This window comes from Cricetulus griseus, chromosome 7 (assembly GCF_003668045.3).
Source record: "Cricetulus griseus strain 17A/GY chromosome 7, alternate assembly CriGri-PICRH-1.0, whole genome shotgun sequence".
NCBI lineage: Eukaryota > Metazoa > Chordata > Mammalia > Rodentia > Cricetidae > Cricetulus > Cricetulus griseus.
Genome location: NC_048600.1, coordinates 111895059 through 111920687, shown reverse-complemented (window position 1 = coordinate 111920687; position 25629 = coordinate 111895059). Strand labels below are relative to the sequence as shown.

Below are 25629 nucleotides of genomic sequence, written 5' to 3'. Positions count from 1 at the left end.
TAGCAGGTACCAGGTGATCTGGCAATTGCAAATCCTTGCTGTTTTGAGTTACCTATAAGGTAGGTCCATGAACTGATGCCCCAGGGTGTGTGTGTGTTGGGGAGGGGGGGTTCTGCATTACTGAGAGAGAAGTAAAGAGAAAGGTAGGGTAGTATACATTACTTAACTGAGAAAATGGGGGCCAACAAGCTTAACTGGGCCTGCCCAACCCATGAACTAAAAAAATGTACTAGACAGGGCTACCCAAGGCAGTAATGCATCTGCCCCTTAAGCTCCCATTATTTCTGCCCACAGAGGCAGGCTGGGGGGGGGGGAGCGGAGAAAAACCTGAGGGCTTTGCTGAGCTTGAGTTTCTTCTTGCTGAGCTGGTTACCAGGGCAACAGAGAGAGCAATGGGATCTAACCAGAGGACTGGGAAAGAGGCAGAGGTGAGAAGGAAGCATCCTAACATTCTTTTTTTCCGGCTAGTAACCCACCCCCAAGGTTGGTTGGCATTCTTTGTATGACCCAGGAGACCAGGGATATAGTTACCCATCACCTGTGGGACAGAGGGAAGATGTCCCAATGGCACCCACACCACACCAGTGTAAAGCTTTGTGGAACTAAGAACAAATGTTTCCAGCCCCATAACACCCATATGTTCTTTCATACCAGGGTGACCTTTGCGTAAGTTGTAAACTTCCACCCAGGGAAAGTTAATTCAAAAGTGGTAATTACCCTGTGTGTTCCAGGGTCTGAAGTGAAAGGCAGCATGAACCTGTTGGTGGTCTTTGTTTTCCTTATCATTACCAGTACTAAGACTGGTAGCTGCCTTTCAGACTGTGGGCCTTGGTATTTTAGTGCCATCTCTACCCCCACCCCACCCCTGACAGGGTTTCTCTTTGTACACCTGGCTGGAACTCACTCTGTAAACCAGGCTGGCCTTGAACTCACAGAGATCCACTTGCCTCCCGAGTTCTGGGATTACAGACAAGAACCACTATTCCCAGCTTCAGATTGTAATCTTTCTTGGAAAGTAAAGATACCACTAAAAGCCAGTCATAGTGACCCACTTTTAATCCCAGCGCCTGGGAGGCAGAGGTGGATCTCTGTGAGTTCCAGGCCAGTCAGGGTTACATAGTGAGACAAGGTCCCAAAAACCAAAAATAAATAAATAAATGTATTTTTTAAAAAAAACTGTCAGAAATTGTGTGTGGCAGTACACACCTGAAATCCTAGCACCTGGGAATGGAGACAATAGGATCAGAAACTGAGGGGTATTTTCAGCTACAAGGTGAGTTAAGAGGCCAGCCTGGGCTACATGAGCCCCTGACCTAAAAACAATAAACAACAAAAAAGAGGGATAGAATGAGAAACTGTTAGCAAGCATATTCAAACTTGGGGCCTCACAGGGGCTCCTTACCTCGATGACCTTCCATTTTACCAGGCTGAGCTGGCCAAATTATGACTGTAATTTTGTAGTGAAATGAGTCTCTTTTTTCCTTCCCCAATCAAGATACAAATAAAAACTGGCAACAGAGTCAAGTCTATAGTCTATATTTTATTATCTCCAAGTCACAATGCTGATCACAAATATGCACCCTTTAAAACAGTAACAAAAACAACACACATGGTGAAATCTTTGCAACTAAACACAGTGGACCAACAGACAACTGTCACAGTGTCTTAAGGTCTGGGGATCTGGGCATGCTGCCCACAGGCTTGAGGAAACATCTTCAGGTTTAAGGCAAAGGGAAGCCTATAAAAGGCACAACCACCAGCTATCCCAGGAATAACCTCTTAGTTATTTCCTCCTTGGGGGTTACCCCCCACCCCCGACTCAAGAGTGGTTAGGCCAGCTGTAGGAGGGAAGAATAAAAACAGTGACATTACTGGGGAGGGACAGCCACCACTTTTTCCCTCAGGTTCTGTAAGAACCCTGGCAGGCATAGTGCTGCAGTAATGGACTTCCACAGAGGCACAGGGATGTGGTTTGGTGCCATGAAGAGGAATGATAAGAGGGAGAGCCTTTGCCCAGAAGGCGACTTGCTTCCTTAGGATTTAAGTCCAGATACAGTTACTTTCTGTTTACAAGTACAGGAGCAGAATTTGGGGAAAGTAAGGTAGAACATCTAAAAACACTTGTAGCAGGGAAGGCATGGAGAAGAACTGCAAAAGACAAGGCAGACAGACTGCTGGATAGTATTTGTCTCTAGAGATGCATTGGTCCACAGCAACTGGGAAGGGGGTGTAGTAGGAGGGATGTAAAGAAAAGAAGCAGGGCCCACTAATTACACTTACCTCAAAGACAGCCCTGAGGACTCGGCCATGTGTTCCCCTAGTCGTGCAGAGGATCTCACTCCACCCTCCCTTCTCACAAAAGCATTCAGTTTGTTCTCTCTCTCCACAGTAGAGATTCTGCCCCCTTGGAGGCATGAAGCCCATCGGAATAGAGGTACTGAAGGAGGCTCAGATTTGTGAGACCCACACCTCCAACAAGGGCTCCTACTCACCCACTCTGACCCCTCCTCTACAGTGGGACACTTCGTGCAGATAGCTTCCATAGAGCTAGAGAAGTTAAGGGACTAATAAAGACCAATCACAAGGAAAAGGCCAGCTATTTTTACACTTGGTTGATACACTCTCAATTACGTGGGAGTTGGGGAGGAGTCAAAAGGGACTCCAGAAAGGGTAGTAAACTAGAATGAACTTGTTTCATGTAAAGTCAGGGGATAGAGCAGGGAAAAGGAGAAAAAACTAAGAATATTAGTTTAAGAAGGGTAAGTTAGGCTTTAAAAATGAACATTCAAACAAATAAGCAGGAAGGAACTTCCCTGGGAGCAGAAGACACTTGGATCTCCGGGGAGAAAGTAAACAACAGTGAGATGTAGACTTCTGAATAGACTCTGAAGCCTGGGCTGTCCAGTCTCTGCTCCCCTGAGTCCAGGCAGCTCAAGTGAAGAGTGGAGGTTTCTTCTCTCTCTAGCAGGCCTGTCCTCAGAGGAAGAGGGCCTCTCATCCTCCAACTGTCGGCTGGCAGGGCCACCCCGTATTTCTCTTTTCCCCCCGAGTTTTCACCTCTCCTGTTGTATTGAGAGTTAGAAAGGAAGAACCGAGTGTCAGTGGCTCTCTGGGTATTCATATATAACCCTTCTCAGAAGGCCACATTTCTAAATAATGTGGTTTACTTGGCGCCAAGGATCAAGTCCAAGACCTTGAACATGCTACACCCACATCTTCTAAATAATGTGTTTTAATGACCACAAAACAAAACAACAGCAATAAAAATATCCCAGAGTCAGGTGTGGCGGCCCACACCTGTAATCTGAGCAGTCAGGGGTGGAAGGAAGAAGATGGAAAGTTTGAGGCCGGCTAGGGCTATATAGTGAGATCTTTTTTCTTAAACAAAACACACTCCTCCAAAACCCGGAAACAGCCCCAAAGCCAATATCTTCTCAAATCTTTAGAATTGGCTTCTCTGGCTGTAACAACTTAAATTCAGTTTTTTTTTTCTTTCCTTAATCTAGTTTAGACTGGGCTCCTGTATTTTTATTCTTCAGTTTCCTATATGAAACTCTGAAGGTAGGGATGGGTTTTCTTCAATTCTGCCCAATGCATTCATAAAACAATTTCCCTGAGATATTTCATGACTATAATGTAAAGCATTAATTAGGTGGTTTTATTAAACACGTAAGGGTGAGAATTAGTTTTAGACTAAGAATCACAGTACACTGAGTACTTACTTTCACATGATGTTACATTTAAAATATTTGCAAACTCAGTATTAACTGGAACCCCTGCTTACAACCTGAAATTAAAAAAGAAAAAAAAAAAATGGAATCTGTTATCATATACAAAAAGGACTTCCATTAGCCGGGTGTGGTAGCACCCGCCTTTGATCCCAGCACTCAAGGAGACAGAGGCAGCTGGATCTGAGTTCCAGGCTAGCTTGGTCTACCGATCAAGTTCCAGGCCAGCCAGGAATACATAAACAGAGAAACCTTGTCTCAAAACAAACAAGTTAAAAAAAAAAAAAAAAAAGACCCCCCACAGAAACCCCCTGAAGAAAGAAAGCCCACATGCTTCAAGTGTGGGAGGGAGACTAACCTCAGGTGGAGGGGGCTTGATGGACACTGGCTGGGGAGTCCTCCGGGGTGGGGAGGGTTTTGGCTGCACCTGCTGCTGGGCAGGGTTATAGTAGGTCACTCCCCCATACACCTGTGATGGAGCCTAGGATCCCATAAGCCAGGAGAAAAAAAAAAGTTAAGAATTAACCCAAATTAAGAGAAACAGAAAATATTAGCTAGCTGCAAAAATAAAAAGCACCGAAGAACTTTAATTTTTAAAAGATACAATTTTGAGGCCGGTCAGTGGTGGTGCACACCTTTAATCCCAGCACTCGGGAGGCAGAGGCAGGCGGATCTCTGTGAGTTCAAGGCCAGCCTGGTTTACAGAGTGAGTTCCAGGACAGAATCCAAAGCTACAGAGAGACCCTTTCTTAAAAAACCAAGAAAAGAAAAAGAAAAAGCAGGCTGAGCAAGCTATGAGGAGCAAGCCAGAGAGCAGCACCCCTCCTTGGCCTTTGTTCCTGCCTCCAAGTTTCCACCCAGACTTCCTTCAATGACCAACATGCACAAGTGTAAGCCAAATAACCCTTTCCTCCCCAGGATGCATGTGTCACACTTCTGCTTTTGTCTCACAGCAACAGAAACTCTAACTAGACAGTGTCCATCAGAGTGCATGTTGGTGTCCTCAGAGGCCAGGAAGAAGTTATCAGATCCCCTGGAGCTGCAGTTACAGGCAGTTGTGAGCTGCCTGCCATGGGTGCTGGGCTTAACCTGGGTCCTCTGCAAGAGCAAGTGCCCTTAACCCAGCTTCCATTCTTTAATGTAGTGTCCCACTCTTTCCAATTCTTTTTTTTTTTTAAAGATTTTTATTTATTTATTATGTATACAACATTCTGCTTCCATGTATATCTGCACACCAGAAGAGGGCACCAGATCTCATATAACGGATGGTTGTGAGCTACCATGTGGTTGCTGGGAATTGAACTCAGGACCTCTGGAAGAGCAGTCAGTGCTCTTAACCTCTGAGCCATCTCTCCAGCCCCCCAATTCTTTCATTAGCTGACAAATAGAAAGGCTGAGCTCAGTGATGGCATTCTAAATGCCAGATGGTATCAAGTGCCCCCAGGACAGGGATAGGATATGCTATCCAGAAGAATACAGTAATTCGTACAGCTGAATGACACATGGGGATACCTATAATATACTGAAAGAAAATGAAGAGAAAACAGGCATGGTTTTCCCAAGCACCTAGGAATCAGAGGCTGAGGACCAAATATATTTCCAGTCAGTGAGACACTGCCTCAAAAAAGAAGGAAAGAAAGAAAAAAGAAAAAGAAAAACAAACAAAAAACAAGGCCACGCCGGGTGTTGGTGGCCCACGCCTTTAATCCCAGTACTCGGGAGGCAGAGGCAGGCGGATCTCTGTGAGTTTGAGGCCAGCCTGGTCTCCAGAGCGAGTGTCAGGATAGGCTCCAAAGCTACACAGAGAAACCGTCTCAAAAAACCAAAAAACAAACAAACAAAAAACAAGTCCACACTTGGAAGTGCATGCCTTTAATCACAGCACTCAGGAGGTACAGTTAGATGGATCTCTGTTAAATTGAGGTCCGCCTGGTCTATATAGCAAGTTCCAAGCCAGTGAGAGCTACATGTGAGATAGCCTGTATCAAACAAAAAATACTCTGGAAATCAGAAGCAATGGTAGACATTACATAACCTGCATTTCCAGCTCCTGACCACCAAGGGGCATCCTAGTGCCACACAGGAGAATCAGTGGCATTGAAATAATCGTGTAAAATTCTTGTAACATTTTCCCCTACCACAATCTTGTGTAATAATTTAAAGGATATATACCTAAAAAAATTAAGTGTCTTACCTGTGTGTTAGGATACAGATGAGGAGGTGGAGGAGGAGGTAATGCTCCTGGAGCATAAGGGTAACTGGGGTTACCAAAATTCATGACACCTGGAGCAGAAAAGTAAGTAGGAGCGAGCAACTGCTGGGGTGGTGGTTGTCCTGGAGACATGGACACTGGTGGTGGGTAGAGACCCGGATTGGGCAGAGGTGCTGGTGACTGATGGGGATGTAAACCTAGGCAAAGAAAGACAAACAAAAACTGTAAAGGAGGATACCTTCCTTTATCATGGGATGGCTTAACTTGGACCACGGAGCACAACAGTTTGATTGCAGTCCTTAAGATAGACTTAAAACTGAGTTTGCTACATAAGCAGTCAGGGTGGTCAGCATCACTGGATAGCAGGATAGTGCGGAAAGGTAAGGTTTGTAGAGTCCCTAACACAGATCCTTGCACACCATAAGCATACAAGAGGAATGCAAGCTTACCTGGATGAGGAAGGTGCATTTCTGGCTGTACAATCATGCCCTGTGGAGGCAGTGGGGCAGGGCTGTCGCCATGGGTATAGATTGGTCCCTGGAACTGCACTGTAAGATATGTTAAGATTCTTATAAACCCCAACCCTTCATACCACATCAGCAACTCTTTCTGTCTTGCAGACCTCTGATGTTCTAAATAAATCTTCCATATGAAGAAAAAAATTGCAACTAGACAATGTGAGATAACCACTATGAAGTCAGAAGGGAAATTAAAAGATAGAAGGGTGGGCACTTAATTCCCTTTATGCTGACAAGAAAGGTATCCCAACAATAAAAAAGAACTCACATGGATCATAGTAATGTCCCTCCATGATACTGATATGGACAGGAGGAGCAGGGGGCTCTGGCACAGGTCTCTGCCGCTGGGATGAATAACGTTTAGCTCGACTACCCTGGACACCCTGAGATAAAGAGATTTGATTAAGACTCCAGAAGGGTAATTCTCATGTCAAATCCTACCTGCTGTAGATTGGTAAAGCTTGATACATGGCAGTACTTAATAAATATGTATAAGATGGACTGAAAATTTGGTGAAAAATACCAGAATTTAAACCTAAACCCTCTACATTTCTGAGGTTCAAATTAAAACAAAACAAATCCCATGAATAATCAGTGTAAAAACTGCTATCAAGAACTTATATTAGGGGGCTGGAGAGATGGCTCAGTGACTAATGTACTGGCTGTTCTTACAGAGGATCACGGTTCAATTCCCAGCATCCACATGGCAGCTCACATCTATCTGTAACTCCAGTTCCAGGGCTTCTGATACCCCTCATGCATGCAGGCAAAAAAAAAAAAAAAAAAACAAAAACCCAAAAACCAAAACAAAACATATACTGGTTGGCACGATAGCCTAAGCCTGTAGCTGCAGAACTCGGGAATCAAAGCAGGAGGCCTTAGTTTGAAGACAACCTGAGCTATATTATAAATTCAAGGCCAGTCTGTGTTAAAGGACATAAGACCATCTCAATAAAAAGAGCTTGTTTTGGTTTTAACAGTGACCGCCAGTGGTGGTCTCAATTCAAGTGATCCCACATTTGAATACTTGCTCCCCAGATAGTGGAACTGTTTGGGAAAGACTAGGAGGTGTGGCCTTGTTGAAGGAGGTATGTCAAAATACTAGGCCATTCCAGGTGTGCTTTCTCTGCCTCCGATTTTTGGATCAAAATGTAAGCTCAGATGTTTCTGCTGTCATGGCTTTGCCTTGCCATCATGAACTCTGGAACTGGAAGCCCAATTAGTTGTTTTATAAGTTGCCTTAGTCATGGTGTTCTGTCACAGTAACTAAGATCCAGGCATGGTGGTACACACCTTTTAGTTGGGAGGTTGAGACAGATAGATCTGAGTCCAAGGCCAGCCTAGTCTACATAGGGAGCTCCAGGCCAGCCAGAGCAAAACAGGGAGATTCTATCTCAACACTTTTTTTTTTTTTTTGACAATAATGGAGGTTGAATCAAGGGTATCATGCATTCTCTACCACTGAGTATATACAGCCCCAGTCCTCTTTCTTCCCATTTTTGTACCATTTCTTCCATCCGGTTAAACTGAGGTGGAGGTCCTGCTCCCATATGTATGTGGTTGGGCATACCTGTAATATACCAAAAAAAGTCACTGGTTGAATGTAGATGTATGTGAATAGGAGTCAGAGGTACCATCAAGAAAATAACAAGTGCAGCTGGGCAGTGGTGGCACTCGCCATTAATCCCAGCACTCTGGAGGCAGAGGCAGAGGCAGAGGGATCTCTGAGTTCAAGGTCAGTCTGGTCTACAGAGTGAGTTCCAGGAATGCCAGAGTAACACAGAGAAACCTTGTCTCGAAAAACCAAAAGAAGAAAAAAAAAGAAGAGAAAAAGAAAAAAATTTTTAAAGATTTTATTTATTATGTATACAACATTCTGCTTCCATGTATATCTGCACACCAGTAGAGGGCACCAGATTTCATAACGGATGGTTGTGAGCCACCATGTGGTTGCTGGGAATTGAACTCAGGACCTCTGGAAGAGCAGTTGGCGCTCTTAACCTCTGAGCCATCTCTCCAGCCCCCAAAAGAAAAAAAAATTTAGTTTAAAAAAGACAATCTCACAAAGATAGCAGAGCATCAGTACAAAAGTTATACTTTTATGCCCAGAGATCAACTCATTTTTGGTGCTCAAAAAATACCTGTATCGCAGCCCAGAAGCTCCCAAGATGGAAGTGACCTGAAAGCCTCTTCCCTGATAACTAACACTTGTGGTACCAGAAGGCATGATGCAAACTTCCAAAGGAAGGACACAATCAACAATACCCAGCTAAGACATCTATAAACCACAACAATGACCAGCCTGGCATGGATAACCCAAGGATATAGTAGTGGTACACAGAGCTTGGTGGTAAACAACAGTTCTATAATTGGACTTAAGATCCACTCAACAGCCTGTCTTGGAAAAAAATAGATCCACTCAATAAGAGAAACCATATCTGGTACTGGAAACCTAGCCAGCTACCCAAGGTAGTGAAGTCATGGATTTGGAAGAGAACCTACAACCACCATTTTACTGTCAGCATAATCTCTAACTACATTCTAAATATCTATCCTTATACCCACAGACAAATGCAGTCCTGACCACCCATCAAGGAAACTTCTTTGCAACAGATGAAACTACAACCAATCAAAATGCAGTTTTGGAACTCAGTTCCAACAGTACATCCATAAAACAATTGCCACACCTAAGAATTGGGGATGGGGGGTGGGGAGCGAAGAAAAGTGCCAGAGGATCAGGGTGTTTCTTGAGAGATTTTATTTCCTAGTATCATCAGAAGCTACACCCAAAAGTTCTCACAAACATGAGCTGAACAAGGACTATACCACCAGACATGCCAAAGTGGACAGTGGAAAAACCTACCAGGCCATAACCCCATACAAGGACCTACCAGCAACTAATCAGTACCAAGTCTTCTGCCAGGTGAGAGCACACCAAGTAGCTACCCAGTGCCACACAGTCAGCCCTGAAACATACATACAAGTAACATACAGACTGAGCAGGGTGAATAATTATGTATCTAGGAATATAAGTGTATAATATGCATATGCTATATGCATGTAGCAGCAATTAATAAAAAAGAGGCTATGAATTCCAAAGAGAATAAGGAAGAGAATCTGGGAAGCTTTGGAAGGAGGGAAGGGAAAAATGATGTAATTATAATCTCAAAAACTAAAAGACACCGGGCTGTGGTGGTGCACGCCTTTAGTCCCAGCACTGGGGAGGCAGAGGCAGCAGGATCTTTGTGAGTTAGAGGCCAGCCTGGCCTACAAAGCGAGGGCCAGGTGCCAGGACAGGCTCCAAAGGTACACAGAGAAGCTCTGTCTTGAGAAAAAAAAACAAAAACAAACCACCACCACCACCAAAAAAAAAAAAAAAAAAAAACCTAAAAGAAAACAAAATAAAATCACTTGTACCAAAGTAGAGTGCCAAAATTCCAGTGCTCATTAAGATTTGTTTTTTTTTTTTTTTTTTTTTTTTTTTTTTTTTTCCGAGACAGGATTTCTCTGTGGGTTTGGAGGCTGTCCTGGAACTAGCTCTTGTAGACCAGGCTGGTCTCGAGCTCACAGAGATCTGCCTGCCTCTGCCTCTCAGGTGCTGAGATTAAAGGTATGCGCCACCGCCCAGCTAAGATTTCCAATCTTTAAAGTTTGGCCTAGAGGGTTCTAGAGATAGATCCATAGTTAACAGCACTGGTTGCCCTTGACTTGGGTTCAATTCCCAGCACCCATATGGCAACTCAAAACCATCTAAGATTCTATTCCCAAGGGATCTGGTACCTTCTTCTAGCCTCTGTGGGCGCTTACACAAATGGTGCACAGACATGCATGCAGACAGAACACCTACACACAAAACCAAATCTCAATCAATCAATCAGGTTTGGGCTAGATCTCAAAAATTAAATCATCCCTGCTAGCTATATGTGTTTTTATTTAATTTTCTGAGACAGGGTTTCTGTGTGTAGCCCTAGTTGTCCTGGAACTCACTCTGTACACCAGACTGGCCCCGAACTCAGATCCACCTGCCTCTGCCCGAGTGCTGGGATCAAAGGTGTGTGCAACCACCTCTGACTGCTATATGAGTTTTTAAAATTGATTAACTACAATTTCAACTCTTCCTTCTAGCCACATTTTCAAAAACTCAAAAGCACCAGCACTATATGTAGCTTTAGTGTCTCTAGAAAAAAAAAGGATACTAGAAAGGCTTTCCTTTTAGAACAAAATATCCAGATTCAAATTCAAAGGTTTCTGCTTTTAAGCATTTAGCCACTGGCTCAAACAGTCTGAAGAACTATCTTCTGTCACCCTCTGCATAAGAAGAGAAAATGAATCTTGACTGAGGAGCTAAGTCCTGATGGTTAAGTGCATGTATGTAGTGGGACAGGCAGACAGAATGTTAAGGAAAGGAGCTTTCCGTCAGAAACTACACCCCTGGGAGTGAAGTCCCAGTGACACAGTAAAATCTAGTCCCCAGCCTGCAATGCCTACCTCGAAGCTCCCGTGGTTGCAGGAACGAAGGCTGTCCTGGACTCCAGTTTTGTTCTGCTATATTTAGCTGTGCCACATCTTGCTCCAGTCCACCTGTGGTAGAATCTACTGGAGCCTCCCAGTTCCCAGTCTTAGCAGCTGGAGGAGGAGCTGTTTCTGGGATTGTGGCTGCTGAAGTGAGCCCTTCAGCTGGAGGAGGAGCCTCCTCAGCAGCTTTCATTGCATCCCCCACTTTGGTCCGGGTCCTTCTTGCCCGGGAATAGGATTTCTTCTCAATGGGCCTGTCAGGAGCTGGTGGTACAGTGTCAGGAGCGGCAGCTGGTGTCTCCGAGGCCGCCTCTTCTTTCTCAGGACTGCCAAGCAACGGAGCATCTGGTTCTGGAGATGGATCCCTCATAGGGGTTTGCTCCAGACGTCGTGACCGGTAATTAGCTTCATGTTTATGAGTCTCACCAGACCGGCCACCATGCTGCCCACCAGCCTCCACAGGCCTGAAACTAGTACGACCTTCCTTGAAGCCCCCAGATCGTGAATAATTCCTGGATGCAGACATGCGGCCAGTACCTGATGCATTCCTATTAATAAATGTCCTTGGTGGTAGGGTACCCCCAGGACCCTGGTGGCGATGGGACTTGTTTGATCTATCACCAATCCAATTTGGATCTCTTTGTGGGGGACTTCCAAATCTGAAAATTGTTAAGCAAAACGTAAGAAAAGAGACCTCCATGTATACACACGGAGAGTAAGGGAGAGTAAGTGCTATACTTAGTCACTTAAAAGATTAGAAATGCATTTAGAAAAGCAAAGAAGTTTGAAATATCAGCAATCTAGGCTCTTGAACTTCCTTACCGAGGCTTCCGGATTCTCCGGGGTTTGATGTCATCAGGATTGTGAGCAGATCGAATATCATAGCCATAAAGGGCAATGAGTTCCTGTCGGGACTTTGGAGCCTGTTCATCTTCACGGAACTTATCATGCTCCCAGCGACCCTCATCCTTCCATAGCTTTCGCTGACGTCCCTTGGGTCTGGACCAAACCAAGCAGAAGTGTGTTGTGTTACATTTGCTTATGCTGTGAAACATTTATTAATGATGCAAAGATGTGTTACACATTCTTTTATGTTGTTTAACTCTGTGAAGCTGTGTTACTTTGCTTGCCTAAAACATGACTGGTCTAATAAAGAGCTGAACGGTTAATAGCAAGACAGGAGAAAGGATAGGTGGGACTGGCAGGCAGAGACACTAAACAGGAGAAATCTGGGAAGAGAGAACATCAGGGGCCAGCCACCTAGCTATACAGCAAGCCACAGAGTACGAAGTAAAGAAAGGTACATAGAACAGAGAAAGATAAAAACCCAGAGGCAAAAGATGGAGAGGGGATAATTTAAGAAAAGCTGGCAAGAAATAAGCCAAGCTAAGGCTGAGCATTTCTAAGTAAAAATATGCCTTCATGTGTGATTATTTGGGAGCTGGGTGGTGCCTCCTCCAAAAGTCAAGAGTAAAAACAACCAACAACAGAGATGCCTTGAGATAATTAATACTTTAAAATTATCTCTCTACTAAAATGTAGCCTATTAAAAACTCCCTATCTCAAGAGAGCCACAGGTTCAAGGTTGTAGAGGTCTAATGATTTAGAATCTGGATCCCAACTCCTTTACCACCAACAGTTACCAAACCTTTTCTTTTTTTAAGACAGGGTCTAACCATGTAACTCTGGCTGGCCTGGAACTCACCTGAGATCTTCCTGCTTCTGCCCCCTGAGAGCCGGGATGCGGGGGATGTCACACTACTACACCTACCTCTTTTTCTCTTTTTGCTTTGTGAGACAGGGTCTCACTATGTAGCCCAAGCTGACCTCAGGCTCCTGAGTGCTGGGACTACAAGTATATATATGAAACCATGCTTAGCTTCATTTTCCTCATCTGTACAGGAGGAGTAACCCTAACACTTCTCTTAAAATGTTCTGAGTAATAAAGGAAACGAGGCAGGTGAAGAAGTCATCAAAGCATCTGACACACTTTAAGCATACAGCACAAGCTAGCAGTAGTGGGAATAGCATAAAATGGCTGTTACCGGACTTCCTCTTCCTGAGTTTGCCCTCGAAGATCATGCTCAAAGAAGAGCCCTTTCCTTGGTATATACGCTGGATTTTTCCGATCTTCATCATCATCCAAATGCTTAGGGCCTTTTTTACCCACTTTATTCTCTACAGGCTCTGTGCTCTCCTGGAAGATAAAGGACTCCTTACTCTTCCAAGGAGTGAGAGGCCCTATGCCAGCCCCCAAGTGGAGGACTACACTATGTACTGACCTGTCCATCCCCACTTTGCCTCTCTCCAGTCACAGTGCCTTTAGTATCAGGCTTTTCTTCTCCCTTCTCTTTTGCTGAGGAATCAGCAGCATCATTACCTTCTGATTTCAGCTCCACCTTGGAGTTTTCCTCCTCACTGTATTCTCCTTCTTCACCCTGAAAAGGTATCCTTGTTAATTATGGAGATAAGATCTGAATAGTGAATCTTTATTTTCTATTCTTCTGGAATTAATTCCTGACAAACTTTTACTACAGCGTTGGAATTAAAAACAAGCACCACAGGGAGGGTGGTTATACATGTTTATAACCCCAGCAGTTGGGAGGTAGAGACAAGATCAGGTGTTCAAGATCACTTTCAACTCACATTAAGTTTGAGGCCATCCTGTGCTACATAAGATTCTGCCCCATAAGAACAAAACACAAGGACTGGGGAGATAGCTCAGGCAATAAAATGATTGCCACAAAAGCATGAGGACCTAAGTCTAGCATCCATGTCAGGCATGGTGGTACACACCTGCAATCCCAGAGCTCAAGAGACACAGACAGGATTCTCAGGGTTAGCTGGACAGCTGACCTGACTTAATTGATGAGTCTCTGGTCCTTATAAGAGACTCTGTCTAAAGAAAGTAGATAGCTCTAAGGATTGACACCTGAGGTTGTCCTCTGGCCTCCACACATACCAAATAAAAATAAAACAAGTGCTAAGCGGTGGTGGCACACGCCTTTAATCCCAGCCTAGTCTACAAAGTGAGTTCCAGGACAGCCCCCAAAGCTACAGAGAAACCCAGTCTCAAAAAAACCAAATAAAATAAAATAAAGTAAGCATTAAAAGGGCTGGGGTTATTAACTCTGTGGTAGAGTATTTGCCTAGCATGGCAAGGCAATGGGATCATTTTCTGGCATACACACCCCAAGCCAATATTCTTAACCAAACTTCTCGAGAACAGGGTACTATATAACACACACACACACACACACACACACACACACACACACACACACACACACAGGAATTTTTAACAATGGTAGTCTAAGGAAAGGAGCAAGGGGTTACAGATGGAAGACTAACTTGATAGTGCCTTTCTCTCTTTTTGTGTATCCCTGGCTGGCCTAGAACTAGCACTGTAAACCAAGCTGGCCTTGAACTCACAGAGGTCCACCTGCCTCTACCTCCCAAGAACTAGGACTGAAGGCATGTGCCACTACTACCTGGCTCCTTTGCAAGTCTTAAACACACAGTGTTTAATAATAGCACTCCGGCTTAAGTTAAGAATTTTCTCATCTCAAAATGTTTTAGCAAACTGGCAAGATGGCTGAGTGAGTGGGTAACTGCACTTACTGCCAAGCCTAAGGACTGGAGTTTGAGCTACAGAACCCCCACAGTACAAAGAGAAAACCTAACCCCACTCCTCTAACTTCCATACGAATGCCACAGCATGTGTTCTCCCCCCCCTCTCTCACACACACACACAAGCACACACACCCCATAAGCAATTGCTTTTAAAAAATGGATTAGAGTAGAAATTACCAATCCTTCTGATTATGTAACTTCATTAAGGTGGCACACGCCTATAACCCTAGCAACTCAGAAAGCTGAAGTGAGAAGATTGAGAATTCAAGACTAGCCTGGGTATCACATTAATATCCGCCCCCACCCCCCCAAAAAAAGCCTACATAGAGATCTTCTGAATCTAGGATCTCCAACTCTCAGGATTTCTAGAACCAGACTGAGAAAACATGAAGACAAAAGGTTTCCATGACTGGTGTGGAGGTCACAGGACAATTTGGGAGTCAGTTCTCTCCTTCCACATGTAGAGTCCAGAAACTAAACTCAGGCTGACAGTCTTTATGGCAAGTCTCTCATTCACTGAGTAATCTGAAGGGCCTCCATGTCCCTCTTGTGGAGCTAGGGATTGAATCCAGGGCCTGGGATATATTTATTATACCACTGAACTACAGTCCCAGCTTGCTTACAGTTCTTGACTTACTTTTTCCCTCCTTACCCCGAAGCAAATTCAGGGCCTCAAACAAGCAAGACAAACACTAACCACTGAGTTATGTGCTCTACAGGCCCAGGTCACATCAGTCTGTTCTTGTTTTAGAGACAAGAGTCTTACTATGTAGCCCAGGCCAGTTTGAACGATGGTGGCCTGGAATAATTCCTCTGCCTCCCAAGTGTTAGGATTAAAGATGTGCACTCCCATGCCCAGCTTCTAAGATTGTATTTTTTATGTCTCTAATAGGAGAACTGAATTTTCTACAGCATGAGATTCCCAGAGAAAACAAACACCATACACAATAATATCCTAAAATTTAAGATTTTTTATCTGGAAAACCTTAGCTATCAACCTGCCATAGAAATGAAAACAAAGAAATGTATGAGCACTCTGAACAATTACTCCCCCACTACTACCCCATATATTCTTAGACAAGGTCTTTCAACATAGTCTTCACTAGCCTGAATTTGTTATGTAGTCCAGGTTGGCCTTTAACGGCTGAGTCATTTCTCCAGCTCACCGCCCCCCCTTTTTTTTAAAAAGTTTTTTGAGACAGGATTTCTCTAACTGTCTTGGAACTCACAGAGATCTGCCTGCCTCTGCCTCTCTCAAGTGCTGGAATTAAAGGCAAATGCCACCACCGCCTGGTCACATTTTTTTTCTGTTCTCTTAACACACCCACACACACACTCACCCACACACCCACACACACCCCCATACACACACACCCCCCCACACACCCACCCACCCACCCACCCACCCACACACACACACACACACACACACGAATAATCCTAACAAAGAATGTTAGGTCTCCAGGTAGGTGGTGGCACTCACCTTTAATCCTAGCACTGGGGAGGCAGAGGAAGGCAGGACCTCTGTCCTGAGTTCAAGGACAGCCAAAACTACACAGAGAAACCCTGTCTAGAGGGGGGAGTGGTGGTATTATTAGGAAACTAAAATGGGACAGGAAATGAAGGTATTGTTAGCTCTACATAGAGAAAATCAGTGGCTTTAAAACATGGTCATACTCTTTCCCATTCTCTCCAAATCTAATGCTTAGGATACTAGATTACAGAGGGAGGTTTAAAGAGCTGTAAGAATGAAAAGAAAGTGCCGGGCATTGGTGGCGGCACACAGCTTTAATCCCAGCACTCGGGAGGCAGAGGCAGGCGGATCTCTTCAAGTTCAAGGTCAGCTTGGTCTACAAATTGAGTTCCAGGACAGGCTTTGAAGCTACAGAGAAACCTTGTCTTGGAAAATGGAGAGAAAAAAATTGGTTTAGTCATTAATGATATATTAAACCTCTACCACCTGTTAGATGTATGCACACTAGTCTCTTATTCTCCTATTGTACCTGGCAACTAACCTAAATCAGACTGCTTTCAGGCTCAAGCTGGCCTACCAGGGTTTAGTCAACGATACCATGTGAGAGTCCTGGCTAGGCCAGAAGGTTTCAATGTTCTGTACCTTTTTCAAATAAAGCTAAGCTCGTCTATTGACCTAAACAAACAAGCCAATTAATCCCTTTTCCCATTCTTTCCATTTCTGTTTACACTCCAAACTACTCATCATCTGGATATTTTGTCATCAAAGTATTTTGAGTGACAATTCAGAAGAGATGGAGAACTAAAGAAGCTTCACTACACCTGCTCTGTGACAATCCAGTCTTTATCTACAGCTTAGCAAGCACCCTTGGTTCTTTTCATCCTGTGCAATTATATTGTTTTCCCTCTATTGGGGATGAGAGGATGGTAATCATTGAGTAAGTTCCTTAATCCTAGGTTATGGAGCAGACAAACAAGAGCTTGCTTGGTGTTTATACATACTTCATATGCTCCTCTACGCACATAAATTCAACCTTAAGTTTACTTTTATTCTATGTATGTATGTATGTGTGCACCTGAATGCTAGTGCACCATACATATACACAAACCTGTGGCTGTCAGGAGGCTTAAGGTCTCCTAGAACTGGAGTTACAAGTGGTTGTGAGCTGCCTCATGGGTGATGGGAACTAAACCAGGGGTTTCCCATCTTTACTCCACCCTTCCTTCCTGCATTTCTTTCTTTTTTCCTTTCCTTTGTTTTGGCAGGGTCTAACTATACAGCTCAGGCTGGCTTTGAACTAGTGAGTTACGCCCATCCCAAGAGCTACATTTACAGGCATGTTATCATGCCCAGTTAATTTAAAAAATAGTATCAGTACTATTACTGAGGGATTTGGGGGGGGGGCAGAGGATTTCTCTGTGTAGCTCTTGAGCCTGTCCTGGCAGTGGCTCTGTAGACCAGGCTGGCCTTGAACTCACAGAAATCCACCTGCCTCTGTGTCCCAAGGACTAAAGGCGTGCAACACCACTACCCGGCAGGAATTTTGTTTTATATAACATTCTCTTTAGGCTGTGATAGAATGCCAACGAGAAAACTTGTACATTCCTATTGAGAAACTAATTCAGCTGGTTGTAATGATACACACCTTTGATTTCAGTTTAGGGAGGCAGAAGCAGGCATATATGTGAATCTGAGGCTAGCCTGGTCTATCATAATGAGTTCTAGGCCAACCAGGGCTACAAAATGAAGCCCAATATTATACACAAATACAAAGAAACTAATTTTGTTAACTGGGCAAAACAATACAGCATAGTGCTGAGGAGACTCCAAATCAGCTCAAAGCCTATAGTCCTTGTATGCCCTACCACCAAACAATAAGTGTCAAAAATGTGTGTGCAAGTATGTCTGCAGGCCAGAAGAGGGTACCAGATCACATTACGGATAATTGTGAGACAGGATGTGGTTGCTGGGAATTGAACTCAGGACATCTGGAAGAACAGGCATTTTATTTAGAGATAGCAATAATAAGTTTTAAAGAGAGACGGGCCAGGTAGTGGTGGTGTACACCTTTAATCCTAGCACTAGGGAAGCAGAGGCAGAAGGATCTGTGAGTTCAAGGCCAGCTTGGTTACAAAGCTACACAGAGAAATTCTGGGGGGAGGGGAAGAGAGAAACAAGTTATAAATCTGGCCAAGATTCTACTATGTTTTTTGTTTTTCGAGACAGTTTTTGTTTTTTGTTTTTCTCTGTGGCTTTGGAGGCTGTCCTGGAACTAGCTCTTGTAAACCAGGCTGGTCCTGAATTCAGAGATCCACCTGCCTCTGCCTCCCAAGTGCTGGGACTAAAGGTGTGCGCTACCACTGCCTGGCTAAGAATTCTATTATGAATGAGATACTTGCCCTAATTTCTTTGAGAATTCATTGTCCTTTAGCCGTTTTTATATGGTGCATTACATTCATTAATTTACTCATGTCACACCAACCTTGCACCTCTGGAATAAAGACATCTGTTTGTGATGTAGGATTCTTCTTTGTTTTTTGCTTGTTTGTTTTACGAGACAAGTGTGATGGGGATGTCCTCCTGTATATATGTTTCTCTTATTGGTTGATGAATAAAACACTGTTTGGCCAGTATAGGCAGGGCTAGGAGATGAGGAGGATGCTAGGGAGAGAGGCAAAGAGGCGCTGGAAGGAGATGCCATGTAGTTGCCAAAGGAGTAAGAGGTCTGGGAATTCTCCAGTAGTCAAGACCACGTGGAAATACATAGATTTATAGAAATGGGTTAATGGGAAATGGGGTAGCCAATAAGAAGCCCTAGCTACCAGTCAACAATTTTATAATTAATATAGCGTCTGTGTGCTTATTTGGAGCTGAGAAGGGCAGCAAGACCTGGAGGAACAAGAAACTCGACCTACACAAGAGTTTCTCTGTGTAGCTTTGGAGCCTATCCTGGAACTCGATCTGTAGACCAGGCTGGCCCAGGACTCAATGTACATCCTCCTGCTTCTGCTTCCCAAGTGCCTGGTTATGACGCATGATCTTAATATGTTCCTGAATTTGGTCTTCAAGTATTTTGCTGAGAACTTCTGCATTTCCATTCATCTGAGAAAATGGTTTGTTGTTTCTGTTATGTTTTACCTGGTTTTGATCCCAGGATGACATTGGCTTCATAGAATGAATTTGGCAGTGTTACTTCCCTTTCAGTTTTGTGGGGAAAAAATGAAAAGGACTGGTAGGAGATCTCTGAAAGTTTGACAGAATTTGGCAGTGAATCCATTAGGTCCTACGCTTTCCTTTGTGGGGAGATGTGCTGCTTAGTTTTTATGTCAACTTGGAATAATCTGAGAGAGCTGGAATAATATCAGAGAAGGGAACCTCAATAAAGAAAATGCCTCCGTAAGACTGGGTTGCAGCCAGGCCTGTAGAGCATTTTCTTAGTTAGTGATTGATGTGGGGCTCAGTTCAATATGGTTAGTAACATCCCTGGACCGGTAGTCCTAGGTTCTATAAGAAAGCAGGCTGAGCAAGCCATAAGGAGCAAGCCAGTAAAGTAAGCAGCACCTCTCATGGCCTCTGTAACAGCTCCTGCCTCCAGGTTTCTTCCAGGCTTGAGTTCCTGCCTTGGCCTTCTATTGTGGAATATTTCTTTACACTGTGTAAAGATGTGTCACTATGATTGGTTTAATAAAGACCCGATTGCCATTAGCTAGGCAGGAAGAGCTTAGGCAGGACTTCTGGGGACAGAGAGCTCTGGGAAGAAGAAAGAAGTTGCCAGTAGACACAGAAGAACAGACATACAGAAGTAAAAGCCACGAGTCACATGGCAACAGATAGATGAACAGAAATGGGGAATTTAAGTTATAAGAGCTAGTTAAAAACAAGCCTAAGTTAAGGCCGAGTTTTAGTAATAAGTTTCCATGTTTTTGTTTTTGATCTGGTGGCCTAAAGAAAAATCTGGCTAAAAACTATGTGAGCCAGACAAACTTTTTCCTTCACGTTGCTTCATGTCATGGTGTTTTATCACAGCAAAATCCGAACCTTTAAACAATATTTACAACAAAACTTTGCTACAAGGTGTGTCTTAAACCTTCAATTCTAACCGTATAAGCACCCATAGCCATAGCATTTGCATGGTGCTAAACACTCACTGGTGTTTAGCAGAGACGTAAATGGACCTGAAATAACCAACTGTCACTGACTGCTGAGACCAGGAGGGGTTACCATGTAAATGGAAAAGCTTATGGTACAATCTAAGGGTCAAACTAACCCAGCTGCCAAGCTCCTCTAGAACACAACAAACAGCAAACAGAGACAGACTGAGAAGGGAATCAAATCAATCAGCACAGGGAAGTTCCAGAACAACCTGGGGAGAAGAACAAAAACAAGAAACCTCAGAAAGCTCTTATTTTTCAACATCACAGAGAGAGCTCTGTGAAGTTAGAAAAGGCACACTACCTTAAACCACACTGTCTTCTAAAGGTTTAGGAAAAACAAACTTGCATGAAACCAATAGGTGAATGGCTGGAGAGACATTTCAGCAATTAAGAGTACTTGTTGCTCTTGCAGAGGACCCAGGTTCAAGACCCAGCATTCAGTGACACAGCATCAATATTCAAGTTCTAGGGTATCCTACATACTACGAATACATGTACACATACATACATATAAGCAAAACATGCATATATATATCTCTTAAAAACAATTATGCCTTGAGTCTATCCTCCTTGTGATCTCTGTATAAACAGGGACCCTTTAACACTCCCCCCCCACTTGTGTACATAAAGAAAACAGGTCTCCCATTTAAGGACATAATCCCATGGTTAAGAAAGAAAAAACAAAAAGAAAAATAAGGTTCAGGGTGGAGAGATGGCTCAGAGGTTGACAGCACTGGCTGCTCCTCCAGAGGTCCTGAATTCAATTCCCAGTAACCACATGGTGGCTCACAACCATCCGTAATGAGATCTGGTGCCCTCTTCTGGCCTGCAGGCACACATGTATATATAATAAATAAATAAATGTTTAAAAAAAAAGGAAGAGGTTCAGGCTAGTTAGGGCTATAGACAAAGAGACCCTGCCTCAAAAACAAAAATAAATAAAAACAAACGAGGCATGTTCTCCTCTTAATACCTTCATTAAATTCTCTCTAGATTTTCCTTCTTGGGTAATTACTGGTTTGTTTCTGGTCTTTTCCCTCCCTCCCTCCCTCCCTCCCTCCCTCCTTCCCTTCCTCGACTCTGGCTAGCCTAGAACTTGAAAGGTAGATCAGGCAGCCCTCAGACTCAGAGAGATCCACGTGCCTCTGCCTCCCACTGTGATAAAAAACATGCACTACCATGCCCAGCTTTATTCTTCATCAATAATCTCAACTAACTGCCTCATTCTGACTTGTCCTGAAATCCTTTGCTGTGACATTCATCCAGGACCCCAGGGACATTTGAATAGAACCCTCTCAAAGCTTTCAGAAAGGCCCCACAGGCTGAACTGCCAGCAACACTGAACTGTATTTCCTGCTGCAATTGAGAGCCACACATAAGGGGGGAATAGAAAGAACAGCATTCCTGGGCTGGAGAGATGGCTCAGTGGTTAAGAGCACTGACTGCTCTTCCAGAGGTCCTGAGCTCAATTCTTAGCAACCACATGGTGGCTCACAACCATCTATAATGAGAACTGGTGCCTTCTTCTGGTCTGCAGGCAGAACATGGTATACTAGATAGATAGATAGATAGATAATTTTTTAAAGAGCAGCATTCCTACAGACAATAAAGGCATGCCATGGGCGTACCCTATCAAAAGTACAATTTCACACGCCTTTAATACCAGATCTTGGAAGGCAGAGACAGGTGGATCTCTGTGAATTCAAGACCAGCCTGGCCTACAGAGTGAGTTCCAGGACAGCCAGAGCTACTCAAGAGACAAGCAGATGGATCTCTGTTAGTTCAAGGCCACAGTGAGCTACATGAAATTGATCCAGTGCTAAAGAGAAACAGCTTACACAAAGGTGATCTCAGCACTTGGGATCACACGCCTTTAATCCCAGGATTTGAGGGGTATATAAAAGGAAGAAGCAGCATTCTGGGATTGCAGTCTGAGGTTTGGTGGAGAGATTTATTCTGCAGCCATGCTGAGAAGACAGCCCATTCAGCCTGAGATAAAGGTAATAGCTAGTGGCCGGCGGCTTTGCTTTTCTCATCTTCAGCTTGAACACCAGTATTAGTCCCTGGGTTTTTATTATTCCTGTTATAGACTCCTTCTTTAAACTCCAAATTTAATTTAATGGGGAGGAGGTTCTATTAATCCAATGAAAATAACTCCGATGTTGTTTGTAGTCTCTCGTCACCTACAGTTAATGTGGTGCATGTAAACCTTCTGTGCCATTTCTGTTCTTGCTCTCACAATTATATCCAAACTCCTTTATAAACAGAACAGTGAGGCACTATAAACTTAACAATCAAGCACTGGAGGCTCAGCAGTTAAGAGCACTGGCTGCCCTTGGAGAGCACCTGGGTTCAGTTCCCAGCACCATATGGTGGCTCACAGCCATGAGTACTCACAACCACGGTACTATTACATCTCCATAATACAGCCTAAGATAGTCAAAATTCTAGGAGATTAATAGGATAAGGGTTCTGACTGCACCTATCTCTAGGCTCAAGCTCCAGAATCACAAAATAAAGAAATCACAAAACCTAACCAATGAAACAAACATATTTATAGAACAAATCCAATTCTCCCCCAAATAGAACTCCACCACAAAATACAAAACTCACGAACAAGACTGCTCAACAGCTCTGGAACAGACAATTCTAGGTATCTGACAGTATCTACAGTTATTTATCCAAGCAAAACAAAACATGCTATCTGCCTTGGGAAACACTCCCATAGACACCAAAAAAGCCCTATCTATAAAATAAGGGGTGTTTTTTTGTTTTTTTTTTTCCCCACAAACTACACAGATTGGGGGGGGGGGGTGTCCAAGTGAGGTCTTTTCAACCTGGACACTATAAAGTGAACTGTCAAACATCCTTAAAGGATTTCAGCATCTTATCATTCTCTGCCTTAGAAACTCACTTTCTTCGTATGAGAATGAACTAACCAACATTATAACCCATAGCTTGAAGAGGAGTGGCTTCAAGTTGCTGTCATTAGCTTAACAAGATCTTCTCTGGCCGGGCGTTGGTGGCACACCCCTTTAATCCCGGCACTCCTCTTTAATCCCAGCACTCGGGAGGCAGAGACAGGTGGATCTCTGTGAGTTCAAGGCCAGCCTGGTCTCCAGAGCGAGTGCCTGGATAGGCTCCAAAGCTACACAGAGAAACCCTGTCTCAAAAAACCAAAAAAAAAAAAAAAAAAAGATGTCCTCTAAAAGCCTTTTTCGAAAGTTTCTCTATGTAGACCTAGCTATCCTGAGCTTGCTCTGGAGACCAGGTTGGCCTCCAACTCACAGAGATCTGCCTTTCTCTGCCTCCCGAGAGCTGGGATTAAAGAGGTGTGCCACCAACTGCCCCCCTTCTAACACACTTTTAAAAGCATAAAAGAGGAACATACAAGCAGAGAAACAAGTCAGGGAATCTTTGTACCACAAAGATGTAGGTTTTGAAAAGACGTTTTTCTGATTTACACCATAAGGAAAAAGAATCTGTCACACTCACTTCTGAATCTTCTGCACTTTCATAATCGGAAAGAACAGCTGAAAGGAAAACACAAATATGTGAACGGGGGGAAGAAAACAATAAAAATAACTACATTCCTGACTGCGTGTCTTGGATCAGGCTAAATCCTCACTCAATTTGAACAGCAACTTTTGAGGCACATACAATTATAGTTTCTATTTATTTACAGATGGAAAAGTTTGTGACCATGCTGACAAAAAAAAAAAAAAAAAAAACAAACTATGCTATCGGCAGGTGGTACTACTCTAAGTAACTGCAGTATACTCAATCTGTCACCTTCCAAAAACAGCTATGCTCATTATCACTATGGTACAAAAAGCCACTCCTGGGCAACACTCCCCGAAAACCCTTAACGACTTGAGAGAAATCCACTGTTAAAAATACGTGGCCTCAGTTTATGTCCAAAACACTCATCGTGATAAGTAAAATCACTCACCATCGCCTTCCATGCCATCTTCACTCTCCTGAGAGAAAGATGACATGGGTTAGAGCTGTGATTTCCAGATGTGAGGAGCCCCCCGCCCCCGCCCCGCAGATTAATGTGAGGGAGGACAGAAGAATCAACACAAATGTTTGACTAGGGGCATGGAGAAAGGAAAACCCCTGTAAGTCACAATCAGTAAGGCGGATTCTCGACACCTCCAGCCCCAGTTTCTGTATAAACATCCGCGTTGCATGCCTCGCGCTCAGAAACCACCCAGTCCTCCTTCCCTGGGGCTCAGGGTGGATGCAGACTCGCAGCGGGATAACCTTTCCCTCTAACAGGAGGCCCAGCATCCCGCATCACCCACACCCCGCCCCCTGCCGGGTCGCCGCCCGCCCGCCCGGCCGCCCGCCCGCCCGCCCGGCCAGCGCTCACTCACACACTCCGACTCCTCGGCGCTCTTGGCGCCCCCGCTCTCCCCGCCGCAGATGAAGGCCCCCGCCGCGGCCGCCGCGCTGAGACGGCAGCGAGCCACTGCCGCCGCCTCCGGCGCTCCCGCTGCAGCTGCCGCCGCCCCGCGCCGGAGAGCCGCTGTCAGAACCCGAAGCACCAGATTCTTCGTCCTCAGTGTCCTGGGAAGCGCGCTGCCGACGCCGGTCCGCCATCTTACGGAGAACGGCCACCGCTGGTCAGCACCTTACGCACCACGCCCGTCGCAGAGGCTGCCGGGAGGCTCGAGAGGAGTCCCGGCGTGCTTCACGTCCAGGGCGGGCCGCCCCTCTTTCCGTGGGGCGGGGCCTGCGCCCTGCGGCACGTTTTCGGGAGAGCGAGATGACGTATGCCGGTGATGTAAGGGGGCGTGGCCCGGCCCTTCATTTCCCCGGTGCGGGCGGGCGTAGGGCGCGGGGCTCGGTCTCCTGCAGCTTCTGTGGGCGCTTAGCTCGGCCATCTTGGGCTTTCCTTGGGGAGGGCTTCGACCTGTTACTGCTCCGCTGCGGCGTTGGAGCTATTGCATGATTTTCATTTTCCATTTCTCGTTTCCCCCTGAATTTTAGACAGCATTTTACTGCATTTATTCCTTAGCATGATAAAATCACGAATCCAGGTGAAAAAGCCTTAGTCCTGCGTCACCTAGGTCTAAATTGAGGGGAAAGGAGAAACTGCAGTGGAGACACAGAACTAAATTGGTGTCTTCTGTGTGTATTCAAAATTTCCTTTCTCGAAGTGTCTTACCAACCTGGTTACCACAGTTTTACAAGTTCAGGTTGGTAGGACACTGAAGCTAGTTTTGGAATAATCATGTCTCGAAAAGAAAAGAAAAGAAAGAAAAAGATGTCTAGGGGTATTAGAAATCTCGTGTTTAAAATCCTGATGTGTTGTTGTTCTCTGACAGAAAATGCTTTGGGCAACGCATTTGTGAGCCGTGAAAAAATAACTCAGTACTGCTATCTCGAA

The 25629-nt window shown here is 44.5% G+C and overlaps 1 protein-coding gene across 1 annotated transcript; it reads right to left on the bottom strand.

Moving 5' to 3' along the window:
- Nucleotides 1-1520: 1520 nt before the first annotated feature.
- On the bottom strand, nucleotides 1521-24903 carry Casc3 (CASC3 exon junction complex subunit). The gene is given in 15 exon segments (XM_027424115.2): nucleotides 1521-3062; nucleotides 3723-3787; nucleotides 4087-4209; nucleotides 5923-6137; nucleotides 6390-6488; nucleotides 6727-6841; nucleotides 7964-8028; nucleotides 10947-11632; nucleotides 11796-11972; nucleotides 13019-13170; nucleotides 13256-13411; nucleotides 23730-23767; nucleotides 24187-24214; nucleotides 24614-24653; nucleotides 24655-24903. Coding segments are annotated over 14 exon segments (2103 nt in total). The 5' UTR covers nucleotides 24840-24903; the 3' UTR covers nucleotides 1521-3062; nucleotides 3723-3763.
- Between the last annotated feature and the right edge of the window lie 726 nt (nucleotides 24904-25629).